The sequence below is a fragment of the Embiotoca jacksoni genome, unplaced genomic scaffold, assembly GCF_022577435.1.
Source record: "Embiotoca jacksoni isolate LCO1_2020_lvr unplaced genomic scaffold, fEmbJac1.0.p SCAF_2, whole genome shotgun sequence".
NCBI classification, from domain to species: domain Eukaryota; kingdom Metazoa; phylum Chordata; class Actinopteri; family Embiotocidae; genus Embiotoca; species Embiotoca jacksoni.
The window spans coordinates 10,825,353-10,840,607 of NW_027185340.1; the positions used below are offsets into that span (position 1 = coordinate 10,825,353).

General features: G+C 40.9%; 1 protein-coding gene across 3 annotated transcripts in view; it reads right to left on the minus strand.

The window, feature by feature from the left end:
- LOC138201224 (ephrin type-A receptor 6-like) overlaps nucleotides 1-15,255 on the minus strand; it is a 163,925-nt gene that overhangs the window by 2,380 nt on the left and 146,290 nt on the right. The window contains exons 9-16 of one of the 3 annotated variants that reach the window (XM_069154532.1): nucleotides 14,618-14,688; nucleotides 12,416-12,541; nucleotides 11,415-11,600; nucleotides 7,456-7,517; nucleotides 6,833-7,042; nucleotides 4,010-4,159; nucleotides 1,350-1,543; nucleotides 879-958 (exon numbers count right to left, since the gene is read on the minus strand). In XM_069154532.1, coding sequence (XP_069010633.1) covers nucleotides 879-958; nucleotides 1,350-1,543; nucleotides 4,010-4,159; nucleotides 6,833-7,042; nucleotides 7,456-7,517; nucleotides 11,415-11,600; nucleotides 12,416-12,541; nucleotides 14,618-14,688 — 1,079 coding nt within the window. Of the gene's footprint in view, nucleotides 1-808; nucleotides 959-1,349; nucleotides 1,544-4,009; nucleotides 4,160-6,832; nucleotides 7,043-7,455; nucleotides 7,518-11,414; nucleotides 11,601-12,415; nucleotides 12,542-14,617; nucleotides 14,689-15,255 lie in introns of all 3 variants that reach the window. The other 2 variants (XM_069154531.1, XM_069154533.1) reach the window with 2 other exon arrangements.

Sequence of the window (15,255 nt, forward strand, 5' to 3'; positions counted from 1 at the left end):
CGAATATTTTCCCCATTTTAGCTTCCCTTTATTGGCTTCCTATAAAATTAAAAATAGAATTCTGCTCCGGACATTTAAAGCCCTTAATAATCAAGCTCTACTTTACAATAGAGGTGTAACCTATCCCTCCTATCACCCCAACCAAACGCTGGGCTCTCGTAGTGAAGGCTTGCTTCCGATTCGGAGAGTTTCCAGGTTTAAAATGGGAGGCAGGCCTCGAGTTATCAGGCTCCTCTCCTGCGGAGCCAGACACACTCTCTATTTTCAAGATTGCATTTAAAACTTGCCTTTTGAATAAATCTTATAAACGCAGCAGGATGAAAGGACCTTGAATTTTCCCCTCACTACGCTCGCCCTTCATGCATTTGCCACTAATGCATGTTGTTTTGACACTGACACTTTATTGATATGAATATTTTAACATTTCTTATTTAAGTTGTTTATCATTTTACTTGCTGGGGCTGTAAGATGCATAACTCGGCCTCTTAGTTGTACACTTTGGTCTTTTATCATTTCCTTTACATTTCCCTGCGACTGTTTAACTGAATTAAATTGTGAGAGACAAAAGCTTAGTGAAAATTGAAGCAGCAGAAGTTGAAACATCCAGACTTCCTGCCTCTGTTTCTGTATGTCGTTACTATGGTCACGGTCTGGACCTTTAAGAGCTCCCTCAGAGCCACAGAAGACATTCACACTGAACATGAGTGAAATCAAGAGTGTGCCTTTAAATCAACACCGATGCTACAAAGTTAACTTCTATTTGGTTTCCTGTCCTTTTCTCATGTTATGTTTTGGCTCCTCTACTCACTCAATGCTCATCCTCGCCACAGAATCCAATGTGTTGTAACCTGCTGCCATGAAATTGCTCTTGTACTGACTCATCTTGATGGAGTCCAGCCAGTCACCGACAGAGATGAACATTGGGTAGTCCATGTCCTCCCCCGGAGACTCTGGTAGACTGATACAAATAATTAAAACAAATAAAAAGTTAATGTCAGATCCCGACTGCGTTTTTAAAGCATCTCAGCGTTGGAAAACTGGAATGACACAAAGTTCTCGGAGTGACAAAGATCTGGAGATCCTCTCAGGCGTAGGAGTAAAAGCTTCTATCAAGTATCATTGAAATGTGTCCCATCTTTGCCTGATTTAGGAGAGTCCTATTATAGCGCAGTGTTTATTATCACGTAAACAACTTTCACGCTCTTCTGTGAAACAAGAGTCCTTCCAGAGAGGCTTGAAAAATACGTTCCTTCTGCACAATAATTCAAATTGGTGAATTTGGTTAACATAATGTTGGTTACATTGCATTTAATTCATTTTATAACAAAAGATCCACATCAATACTGTACCTCTGGATGTCCTCTACCAGGGGTAGCAGGCTGCTCGGGTTACGAATTAGTTTATCCAGGAAAGAAACAACATCTGTGAATTTGGGCCGATGATTTCTCTCCTTCTGCCAACTGTGCAGCATCAGTTGGTGCAGGGCCACGGGGCAGCCCATTGGCGCCGGCAGCCGGTAGCCCTCTTCGATGGACAGAATCACCTGGAGAAAGAGTTGGATGTGCTGAGAGGTCGAAATGTGGAACGAACCTGCTGTGTAGGAATTTAATCTTTCTTAGAAATTCCTCTGTTTGGTTTAAAAGTTAGTGTGACCTTTTAAACGGCTGTTTTTCCAATCTCTTTGCAGACTGCAGTACACCAAGACCGGATCATTTGTTGGCATTATATGCATTTGCCTGTGAGGTCTGAGAATATGGGCTTGCATTTACAAAAAAAAAAAAAAAAAAAAAAAAAAAAAAAAAAATGGTAGTGCTGTGAGTTGGTCCTACTTTTCAAATAAAAAAAATAAAATAAAAAAAAAAATTCTTCTGACAATTTATATTATGCCATTTAAAAGCAAGTAATTAGGTTGTGTGCAAGTTCTGACATTTCCCATGAATGTTCCACATAAAATAAAAAAAATATAGCAGCCCCATGTTACAAATGGCAAACCTCAATGTTCAAATAATTAAAATGTATACTGTATGTCTATATCTGACATAATAACTGAGGCGCTCTAATTTTGATGAACCCCTTTGTCTCCTTTCACACGTTGGTTATATGTTGGTTATTTGTATCCCCATTGGAGGTTAAATTTCCTGTGTAATACAAAGAAATCTGAACTCGATTTGTTATTCTTGTGCTTAAATCAATTTCCACATGTGCAGCACGGCAGTATAAATCCCTTTATGAATTTCAGTCCAAGTAGAAGTAGAGTATGTCCGAGTATCTTTGTAGGGAGCAGTGATAAAGTGTGACCGCGATGAGATGAGGTGAGGTTTCATGGCTTGGCTGGCCCTTTGCCTTGGAAAGCACTTCTAAGCAATTCCCAAACAGCACAAATCCTCCCCAAACCCTGGGACCTTCATGGATGTGTGTGTGTGTGTGTGTGTGTGTGTGTGTGTGTGTGTGTGTGTGTGTGTGTGTGTGTGTGTGTGTGTGTGTGTGTGTGTGTGTGTGTGTGTGTGTATGTGTGTGTGTGTGTGTGTGTGTGGGTGTGTGAGAGAGAGAGAGAGTGTGTGTGTGTGGGTGTGAGAGAGAGAGAGTGTGTGTGTGTGTGTGTGTGTGAGAGAGAGAGAGTGTGTGTGTGCGTGAGAGTGTGAGAGAGAAAGCGTGTGTGTGTGTGAGAGAGAGAGAGAGTGTGAGTGAGTGTGTGTGGAGGTGTCAGTGGATGTGTGTGTGTGTGTGTGTGTGTGTGTGTGTGTGTGTGTGTGTGTGTGTGTGTGTGTGTGTGTGAGTGAGTGTGTGTGAATGTGTGTGGAGGTGTCAGTGGATGTGTGTGTGTGTGTGTGTGTGTAAGGGGTTGAAGGGATTACGGTGGAGCTTTCACACTCAGCGGACAGAGGGATGGATCTGCTTCCACCGCGGTCCTTCCAATCCCTGACCACAGCCCAGAGATCAGCGGGTCGCTCAGCCACACTCAATCCACAGCTTTAAACCCCCCGTTGACTGGACCCGAGTCCTCTGAACCTCTGACCTTTCCTGCTCTTCTCCATTCCCTCTTATTCATCTTTTTCATCCTTTTGGTGAATCTCGGCTGCATTTCTGTTCCTCACCTCCCTTCTCTAAGAGGTCGACTTTTGATGTGAGTAAACAGCCACAGAGCAGGTAAAAGGGCAACGACTTGAACGGATCTAATGGAAAACAAACTCAGAACTCACTCAGTGGAGCAGGACTTGTTGTTGTGTTGAGGTTACAGAGTCAAACTGGGAGAGGAACACGTGTCACTAACGCACCGAGCAAATCACGTAAAGGAACTTTAAATCCAAAGCACAAATACAGTCACTGTCTTCTCATTAAAACACGAGTTGTGTCTTTGTCAAACTAATTTCTCTATAAATCTAAACAGATGGAAAATGAACAGTAAAACTAGTGCAGCAAGCTTATGTAGAATAATATATTTATTTTTATGAATGTATTGTAACCAAGACAGCAGCTTTCATTTGTCAGTTTACTTTGAGAGATGTTGGACTTTTTTTCAAGGCTGATTCTAATAATAATAATAAAAAAATACTTTTCACATGGGTAAGAAATAAAAAAAAAAGACAAACCTGACATTTATATAACATACTGAGATAAAATGTGCAACACATATAATTGAACACTTAAATTAATGACTAAAATGGAAAGTAGATAACTTTTAAATACTCCGAAAATTCTACACAGAAACTGATGCCAATATTGTCTTTTCGCCCTTTTCAATAATCACCAAAAAACATCTTTGTGTCGAGGTCCAGTTCCTTCAAATTTGCCGTCAGATATCTTGAACAGGCAGCAGACTGCATTAAAACCTTTCACGCTTTAAGGCTCTAAATATTTCAGACTGAGTCATTGTGACTGCAGAAGGAGGAGATCATCATGCAGTTAAGAGTATGTTCGGTGTTCTTTTTGTAGCTCTAAAGACATTTTCCTGCCTTGGATTAATTTGCTCTTTCTCTTGGTGGATGAATGCAGTACATATAATACTCACATCCTGATTGGACATCTCCCAATATGGCCGTTCACCATACGACATCACTTCCCACATGACGATGCCGTAGCTCCACGCGTCGCTGGCCGAGGAGAATTTCCTGTATGAGATGGCCTCAGGAGCCGTCCATCGGATCGGGATCTTCCCACCCTGTTTGCACAGACAAGACAAAACACACAAGACACACAAATAATGTATGAAGTCATGGACAGACTCAAAAACACGAGGGTATCAGGAAAGTTTGAAAACAGAACAGAAGCTTCGACCTGAGTAAACTCCACAAAACAATCTTCTTGTTTAAAATTGTTTCTTATAGACCAGACAGTAAATATTTGCACAGTTACACTTGTTCTCTCTCTGCAGGCTGTGTGCTTCAGCGTATTTCATTTGAAAAATAATTGATTACTACATCAAAGCTCCCAGTTTCTGCTTTATTTTGAGTACAATTATGTCAATCAAAAAAAAAATCGCGAGAGATAAAACCATTTTAATACAATGTCTCCCATTGCAGGGGTTCAAAATAATTGGGGACTAAATGTCTTTTGGGCAGCTGTGCATCTTTTCAGTGTCTGTTCATGCATGAAAGAGGTCAGTTGAGGCCGTCATTGAGTGCCAAAGATTTTCCACAACATTTTAACAATGATTTTGTTCGCATTTTTTTGTCTGTCCAGCCAATTACTTTTGAAACTTTAGGCACAATTTGCTAAAATCACTACTTCTGCACTGACATACAACTACACAAATGAAAGCTGGGACATTGTACTTTATTGTACAATTTCTGTTTGAATGTGCTCAAGTTAAGAGCTAAAGAAGAAGTCAAAATGTGGAACTGCTTAAATACTTGCAGTCTGGACTCTGAGTGCCGAATCCAACAAATTATTTAACAAAATATCTCAGCAGCTTCAACCTGCAAACGATGCTTCCCAACAGAGTTTCAACTCGAAGAAAGTAGCTCTTAAAGCTATGCAATTATTTAAAAACACTTATATTTCATTAATCCTGCATATATCTTGTATATATTTGTTTTTATTTTTGTGTACATAGTCTGTGTGTGTGTGTATTTATTTATTGCTCCTATTTATTCTAAAATAATTATTTTTATCTATTGTATTTTTATGTATATGTATTGTAATTCTTTTCATATTGTGTGTACCTTTTTTGTGTTTTTATGCTGCTGTGACGACTAAATTTCCCCACTGTGGGATTAATAAAGTCTAAATCTAATCTAATCTACATCATACATGCTCCACTATTCTGAATATCCCGTTTTTATTGGCTGCAGTTTTCTCCTCTCACCTTACTTCACTTCAAGCAGCTTAGTGAAGCAGAAAGCTCAACTCGGAGCCATAAACACAGCATTTGCTTCACACAAAAACCCCAATAACAACCAGGAAATGGAGGTCACAGTGGGCTCAAACAGATTATTGAACTGTCTTCAGCACAAGAGTTTAGAAAAGTTTAACTTCTGCAATCTAGCAACTCCATCTTTTGCTGGCCTTCGGAGAAGAAAGCAGAAAAGCCCAAATTTCATCGGTCTAATCAAGTGAGAGCAAAGATTTGCATAAATTATGTTACGTTTCAAGCATATATAAATAGCATGAGCATGTACAATCTGAAATGTGTGTCCTTCAGTGGAAAATGTGCTTTTCCACACTGACATCTGGGAACTTGAGTTACTCTGCTGCTCCTGTTAGACTGAAGACTGTTTCCTTGATTTCACTATGTGGTATTAAAATAGGGGTGAAATACAAAAATAAGACATTATTTAGTGTATATTTCTAATATTTAATTTGCTTGGTGGGTAATTGTGTATAACACAACTTCCCTGTGGCTGAAGACGCTATACTTATGTGTACCACATCCTAATGCTTGTGACCACACTGTGTTTATGTGCTAAAATAACTTCAAGCATTTTGTAGAAGTATGTGCTAAAGCTAGTACAAAGCTAGTTTGGTTTGATTCTCCTAAATTTGACTAAAATGTCTAATTTATTCTTGACATTTACACTTTATTCTCTAAGTGCAAAAAAAAATAAATATATTCCTCCTTTTTGTCTCTTAACGTTGCCCTAATACTTCATCGTAAAAGAACAGATAGGATTTTTCATCTCTTTTCAGATGCATTGATTAAGTGACTGAATTATTATTATTAAACATATACAGTATGAGGCTCCAATCACGAGCAGCAGCAACCGCCCGAGTATTTTACAGGCAGGAAGTGTTTATTACCACAGATGGTTAGTTCTGTCGCTGCTTGTTCTGTGGAGCTAAAACACAAATGAACATCAACAATGATTTTTTTCATCAGCAGCTTTCGTATTTAAGAACCAAACAAATTTTAGGTCCAGCAGGATCATTACATTGTCCTCCAGATGAGTTCTTAATCTTTGATTTTGAACCTTTATTGAGGGGAGTTTCACTGAGAAGTCACCTCTTTCTTAGAGGAACGCTCTGAGAATAAAAGTCCCGACTTGGGTCAGGGGGTCACTGCTGTACAATGTTTTAATATTTAACACTCTTGAATCCATCAGAAAGTATAAAGTTCCTGATGCACTCAGGTTAATAGCTCCCCATAAAAGTTCAGTGTTGAAATTAGATGAGGTAATTAGGCATCATGTCCATCATATCTGATCCGACATGCCACTCACTTCCACACTAACCTAATGGATCTAACCCCTGTGTGGACTCTTTACACAAACAAATGATTTCCCTGTTGTGAAATAAAAAAAACCAACAACAATTATTTAGCCTTGTTAAAAGCTGTGATAAATTAGCAGCAGCTGCTTGTGTTACGAGGGCTGAGTTTTGGGGGTGTCAGGTGTACCGTTGTGGTGTAAGCCGCCTCCGGGTCGTCCTCCAGCACTCGGGACAGGCCGAAGTCTGACACTTTACACACCAGATTGCTGTTGACCAGGATGTTTCGAGCTGCCAGGTCTCTGTGAACGTAGCCCATGTCTGACAGATACTTCATGCCCGAGGCGATGCCACGCAGCATGCCAACCAGCTGGATGACAGTGAAGTGACCATCATGTTGCTGACAGCGAGAGCAGGACACAGTGGGAAATAAACAGACAGAGAAAGGAGCCATTATACAAACCGGAGACAGCACAGACAATCAGAGAGAATAGGAGGGTGGAAATGGAGAAACAAAAGGACAAAGGAAAGACGAAAAACAGAATATATGGTGAAACAATTCAGTAATTCTTATGGACAAGAGAAAACAGTTTGTTCAGAATTATGCAGGCAGTAAACTGAGAGGACAATATGCTTCATTCTTCCATAATTCACAGAAGTGACTGAGGGAGATCTCTCCATCTGCCTGCAAGGTGTTATAATGACCTCAAAAGAAAGACGTGCGAAGGCACTCAGCTATATTCATGACAAGTGGCTTTGATATCATCTGAGGCCATAATCATGCTCGAGTTGTCTGATCACTTCAACACTCACCCGAAGAAATGAGTCCAGCGATCCGTTTTCCATGTACTCCACCACGATCATCACCGGCCTGCCTGCAAACACACAAACGCAACACACACTCCTTATTTCCTCAAGATCATTTTCTCAGGATTACAGATTTCAACGACCACGCTCTGCATCGTTGCAGCAGAAAAAGGCAAATCGAACACGAAGGGACGTTTCACAGATCATATCATTTCACAACAATCCTGAAATTACATCTGCTCCATCTCGTAATAGATATTTATTTTGATAAACAATGAAGTAACCGACAGGTAACAACAGTCACAATGTTAATGGCTGTTTCAGTGACTACATGTCATCAGCGAGACGGACTGACCCCAGAGAGGCTTCTGTCATAACCACTTTATGTTTTTGATGATTATATCATATGTTGCAGAAAAGTGTAGCGATCGGCTCGTTATTGCTCAAAGGGGACAAGGGCAGCAATTACACCGTCACACAAAACCCCCACAAACTACACAAAGGCCTCAGCTGTTTTTTTGTTGTTGGTTTTTTTTGACAAGAGAAACACTTGCAGGATGACAACTGAGAGGTTGATTTGGTAAATGCACACTGGGTTAACTTACCCATCACCTTTGAGAAGAAAAGCTCATTCAAAGCTTTTCGATAAGAAACATCTGGAAGTGTCCAAAGCACAACATAATTATGAGGAAACAGATGGTGCAGGCCATGGTCACTTGAACACCAACGTTTTGTCATTGCAGTGGACTTCCTGCTCCTTCCAATCAGGTTCAAAGCAGATTCGAAACAGCTGCAGGTTAAAACACTTCTCAGAAAATGCCTCTTAATTCATGCTGGTATCACAGAATGTGATTATTTTATTATATTTTAATGGCTGTGTTATGAATGGGCAATTTTACATGTTAGGTGTTGCGGTAATCTCTTAAAGTATAATGCTGCCTTCATTTCAGCGAGCCAAACAGTTTAAAATCAACACGGCTTCAGAAATAATCAAAGCAAAATAATGCTGATGGTAACCTACAGTCCTGTCACAGGAGAGGAGGAGATACACTCAGTGAATGGATGGATGAGCAGAGCCTTTTTCTGTACCTCGGACCAAACGGGTTTTAAAATCTGCAAAATCCTATCACCATATTCTTTTGAATGTCTTCTGTTGCCAGACAAATCCAGCAGGGATAGATAAAAATGATTTGATCAAGCTTGGCTTTCCCGAGCTAATTAGCGAGGTCTGGAAACAATATATATTTATGCAGTGCAGCACCTGAACAAAAACAAACGCACCTGTTTACCAGGATCTAATGCGTCGCCTGCTATTTCAGAGCAGGTATAGCAGTCAGTCACAGCACAATACTCTCCATAATTAGTCTCCGAAGAACAACAACAGATGGAGGAAGAGACACACGGAGAGAGTGAGGAGAAGACAAACAGACACGGAGAGGATACTCAAATTTAGTGCCTCTCTATATACAGTCTGATGCTCCACTGCCAAACACAAATGGCTTTTGATTGCGTGATTGGATGTGCATAGCGTGTAGTGTAGTGTGTGTGTGTGTGTGTGTGTGTGTACTATTGGATTGGCAGTCACGGGAAATGGCTTGCTCTGATAACTTCCTTTCATATAAAGGCAGATGAACCTTAAAATAAATTGTGATTCTTCCTAAATCAATATTTTCTGACACCTGCCGAAGTGCTTTGATGGTACTTTTTTTTAAAACAAAGAAACATGTTCACCTTGCTCGAGACATTTCACCTGTATCTCATGAGGAGATGAAGGTTTGTGACTGAGGAAGGGCGATATAAATAGATTTGAAAAAGTTGCTATTCAGAGGTGACAGACCTTTCACTGTCTGTTCAGTGCAGTTAGAGTTGTTGACCTCTGACGTGATGAAAAGTCCTTCTCGACCACTCGAAATGGTTTTATTTTTTTTCAGCATCAGAAGTCTCACCAGAGGAATCAGCTCCATGTTGTGTGCAAGTTATTATTATTATTTTTTTTTTTTTAACTCTTTCGCTCACGCCTTAGAGATAGTAGAAGACCAAAAAAACCCCAAAAAACTACAATTACCAGCAAAATATCAGCAATCAGCAGCATTAATGCAATAATGGCAGTATTGGCCTTTAAAAACTGTTATTGCTCGAGTCGTTATCAGCAGGGGTCGGAGCGGAGGAGCGTCCTCTGTCTGCATTCAGGCAGGGGATCAAAGTCTTAAGGGGACACATTTATATTCACAGCGATGTCTCCGTTTATACACCCCCTGTAAAAACAACCATATGTTGCACTGGGTGAGCCCCGTAAAACAGAGCTCGTTAAGTCCACACACACACACACACACACACACACACACACACACACACACACACACACACACACACACACACACACACACACACACACACACCTTTTGTGGACAAAGTTTATTCCTGCAAAAAAAAAAAGAAAAAAAAAAAGGGGTATTTGAACTTTCACAACCACACGTACTGGCCACTTGCACACCATGTAAACACACACATGCAACAACAAACACATATTTACACGTAGGCTGTGTAGAGGATAATGACAAAAACATGAACACAATACAAGACTATATAGGCCTGATTTAGTAAGATCTCAAATATAGGGTAATAAATTCTGTGTTTATTCCAAAAGTTTGCACATTTGTTTTGTACCGATTTACTGAAAGTAATTGCGTCTTTGATATCAGGTGCAAATCGCTGTATTAAAAGTGATTCCAGCCGACAGAACGACTGCAAAAGCAAAAGGAAATCTGAACCCATTGAAATGAATAAATAGCCTATAAATATGACAATAATAAAACGCTGTGTAGAAGATAATCAGCGAAGGAAGTCAATACTGTGGGAAAAACAAAAAGACCAACAGATGAAATTATAAGAAGATGGCAAGACATTATGCGAAAAATAAAAATAAACGGCATATATTAAAACGTCGGCAAATAAAAGAGGACATCTCAGAAATGTTTAACGGGTGTAAAACCACGTTCTCTACGTATTCTGTGGTTTCTTTAGTAAATCGGACTCTATCTGTATAAAATGAGCAAAATCACACACATCCTCGACCTGACTGCACAGAAGATTTATACAATCACCACAGTTGTAAATCATTTCCTGAGTTATGGTGTTGAACATTAAGATGTCCCAGTGACGTTGACCTTTGACCTTTTGGATATAGAACGTCACTTCGTCATTTACAAATCGACATTTGTACAAAGTTTTCTCACAAATAGCGAATTAAATATTGAATTATGACCACGAATATGTTTTCCGAGGTCACAGTGACCTTTGACCCTGGGGCACCAAATGTGAATCACTGCATCCTCGTGTGCGAGTGAACGTTAGCGCCAAAGTTGAAGAACTTCCCACAAGGTGTTCCTGACATTAAGACGGACAACCTGAAAACATAACATAAAAATGAGGCTGCTGCAACCTTAAAGGTGTTTTTGCAGCAATTTAACATTCAAACGACCGAAAGGCGAGAATTTATCCGACAGACGGCGACAAACAGCGCTGTGATGGGTGAAGAGACAACAACTTCAAATGCTCCCGTTGCATTTCGTTTCGCTTTAAAGCGATAGACTTAACGTGAACGCGGCATTTAGGTCATCGGCAGATGACAAAACTGCTGGACAGGAACTTACAGAAGAAGCAGCCGAGTGAGTTTGAGCAGGCGACCACCAGCGTGATTTGTTGGCAGTGACTAAATGGAAATGTGAGGAAGTGACACTTACAGTCACTCATATTCACAACTGAATTACCTACTAATGAAGGATGTTTTTGTATTCAGCACACATTTCAGACGTTGTAAAAAGGTTTTAAATACAGCATGTGTAAATGTAAAGCAGTAAATACATAATGGGACATGTTGGTCTTCTTGGTCAGTAACAGTTACCTTGAATACTCATCTCTAAAATCAAGTCAAAATAAGCCAAATCTCCCATAAGCCCTCTTACTTTTAGTGACCACGCCCTCCAGCCTGATGATGTTGGGGTGGTCAAACTGGCCCATGATAGAGGCCTCGCGCAGGAAGTCCCGCCTCTGACGCTCCACGTAGCCTCCTTTCAGCGTCTTTATCGCCACGGCAATCTCCTTTTTCCCTGGTGTTCGAAGCCGACCGCTGCACACCTCGCCGAATTCACCTGGAGAACACAAACACAGTCCTGTTTCCATCACTTCAGAGGATATTAAAACGGACTTCCATTCATTTCCTGGAGACCTTAACCCTTACCACCGCTGGCCTGATCTTAAATGTTAACCTCACCTCACCTCACAGAACTTAAATCACGTTTTTATACCAACATTTTATGATTTACATCATGAGGACTTGCTTTTTGTCACCTTAAAGGTAATGGAGGCACCGTGTGACTTTGTAAACTCACACTCACACACTCACACACACACACACACACACACACACACACACACACACACACACACACACACACACACACACACAAGGTAGGGAGTCTATCATCAAACTACCCACCATCAGCAGGAAGCACAGCAGACCACCTGGGGGCAGTGTTGCAGTTCCCATATAACCTCCAGCCTTATTACTGCTCCTCTGAGGAGTTGAACTTCATAACACTCACTTAAAAAGAAGCCCTGAATCTATTCTTATACTTTCTTTTGTTCTCTAAACCTGTTAAAAGCTTTAATATTCCAACAGTGTGTGCTGAGAAAATGACAGTGAGACACTCAGAAACGGCAAACCACATCCTCTTTAGTGCGTACAATGGAGTAGAAGCACTTTCACAGCAACTGTATGACTGGAATGTAAATAGATCAGCTCGTATGCACATTTAAAGCGATTGTATCCTAACCGACGTGAAATGATCCTCGCCTGCCCGCAGCGGACGGCATGAATCAGAGCGACACGAGTGGGTGAGTGCGTAACAGTGTGTGCAGGCCCGTGTGTGTGTGTGTGTGTGTGTGTGTGTGTGTATGTGTATACCGGCTCCGATCACCCTCTCAATGCGGATCCTGGACGGATCGATTTCCTTGGTGAATTCGTGGACAGCCTGCGTGGGGTCTTCGTACGTATCAGGATCCACGTACGTCTTTATCCCTGGGAAAGGGACTGTAGACACACAGGGAGGAGAATCAATACAATGAACAGGAGTGTGTGCTTTTTAACATCATGATCAGGTTTGAGGTTAAAATCAACTTAACTACAATGACTTTAGAATTACTGTTCATAATTGTTATTGAAGCAACTACGTTTACGGCTGCTACTTGTACAACTTTCTTCTGCTACTTACACCAAAGAAAGTGCGTCCAAAATCACGAGTGGGAAAAAAAATAATAGATAAATGATCTGTGAAAGGCTGACTGCACCTGCACAGGACTCAAACGTTTTTCTGTTGCCATTGAACACATACAAACTGGTAAGCAAACAAGCAGAGAAGGTGAAATAGAAAACTGAAATAAGTGTTTAAGTTGTCCCAATTTTGGCACACGTGTAAAACTTGAACAAACCCACAAAAAAGAAGATAGACCCACACATTTACACACTCCACACATCTTAGATAAATGAAAAAGAAAAAAAGCAAACCAGTTTTTTTGATAGTGTTTCAATGGCGTACGTCAGAACATTATACAAACAAACCCAACAATGATTCAAAGAGACATATTTCCCAACCATTATTGATATTATTGATTCTGAGATGCGAGTTACTCCGTTCGATATCGTCTCTCTAGCAGGCCGCAAGTTACTGAGCAGGTCTTTAAACTGAAGTTTTTAGCCGCTATTTACATACTGCCACCCTGCCTACGTGCCCTTGAGCAAGTCAGCGGTATAATAATTATTTATTTTGACCCTGACTTCCCAGCGGAGGGAGCCCAGACAGACGCTGTGTTTCTCCCTCAGAGTTCGATGCAGTATCACAAAACTAAAAACAACATTTGTTTGTCTCCGATGCACGAACCGACGCCTCAAAGCTGCTGCTCACATCACTCTCTGCTGAGGCCGGACACAGGAGGGAGAGAGAGGCTTCTGAAGAACAACACTTTCGGAGTGAACACACACGCATACACTTGCGCGCAAAATGTGTGTTTTAATCTTGAATATCCGAGACCTATGTGCCACCTTCCGACACGAATTTGATATATATTTTTTTTCTTTCACTTTTTCTGGCTCTCCAGCTTCAACCCGACTGTCCTCTTAAAACATTTCTCATTTCTCTTTGTCCTTTCCTCTCTTCCTCCTTTAAACCCGGTTGCCCTCATGCTCATTTCTCCTCTTGCAAATTCCCCTCACCTCGCCCCCCATCTTCATCTTTCTGCTCACTTTCAAACAACTTTCTTTTCTCTTTTTTTTTTTTTTTCCCTTCACCTCGCAGATCTCATTTCAATTTGTGTTTTTCATGTCTGGAATGAAAAGTTGGGTATTAAAAGACAAAAGAGAGCAAAAGAGGCAGGAAAGTACAAGAGTGCGGAAGCAGACAGCTCAGGGATGTAGATATGTAACCAGATTAATCAAAAAATACAAAATCAAAAAAAAAGGAAAAAGTCATGTCGAACATCAAATGAAACCTGAGGGGACGTGAGGTGGAAGAGAGAGGAGGAACGAGAGGAGGAGGAAGAGACAGGAAGATGAAGGTGGTTCAGAGCATTTTGCTCCGTTTGTCTGTCTGACAATTTTTGGCACAAAAAAAATAAAATAAAAAGGTAGATACTTCCTCATTACGAGCATTTCTGATATTAGCCGGCGGTGTTTTTTTTACGTTCTGTAAAAGCTCACGGTGGACTCTGTCATTCCAGTAAAAAAATTAAATATGCAGAAGAACAGGAACACACGGGAAATGATGCATACAGTAGTCCACCGTGCACGTTGAATGCAAAGAGAGGAGCAGGTGGTTAGCGTAGCCTGTTAGCTTCTAACTGTGACTCAAAGCATCTCTTTTTTTCCTTGTTTCTCCTCGCCTGCTCATTGGCAAGGACACACCACAAAATAACAAAACCTGGCACTTTTGCACTAAATGGCCAGACATTCTGGCCAAAGTAATGTTAACACTGTGAAAACTCCCCAACACACTTGAAGTTTTACTAAAGTATACTAAAAAAGACTTCCTGTGCCATGTTACACTACAGGATGAAGCAAGACATCAGGAAAGAGAGCGGGGGGGGGGGGGGGGGGGGGGGCTAATTGATTTACCGTGTCCATTCTGATAAGTCGTCCTCCGTTTCTCCTCTGAGGTCATCTTGGCCTTGAAGTACCACTGACACCTGGGAAACACACAGATTACAAGTTAAACCTATCTTTGTCACATGTGCATTAACACTACTCGAAGCCTCGAACTAAAAGCTGTTAAAGCTGTTTAAGACAATGGAACAGAAAAGCAGACACCGTCACAACAAGGAGTACAACTTTGGATTTGACTACATTTCCTTCGATTCTCTTCAGCAGAGTTATTAGTCTTCAGGCGACCCGACTGAGAGTGCGACCGCACCACGAGCAGGAAACCACAAGACTGCGTGCTCTGTTCGCTTCTTGTTTTACTTCTATGATAAAACCATTAAGATGCTGCGACATGATAAAGTACAGCGTAAGAGCAGCACAATTACTTTTCATTTGTTGGAAGAAGAATGCTTACTTCTTCTATCGGAGGTCATGTAGTCATTGCCTATTATAATACTGGAGCCTCAGGGGGACCCCCACAGTCGATAGTGGTATTGTTATTATTCTACGCTCCTCTCTAGGTCACACTGAATAAGACATCACGGTCAACTTAACACAACCACAGTCCAGTTATGTGAAGCCCTGGCTGGCCCAAATTCAAGTATCTGTGTGAA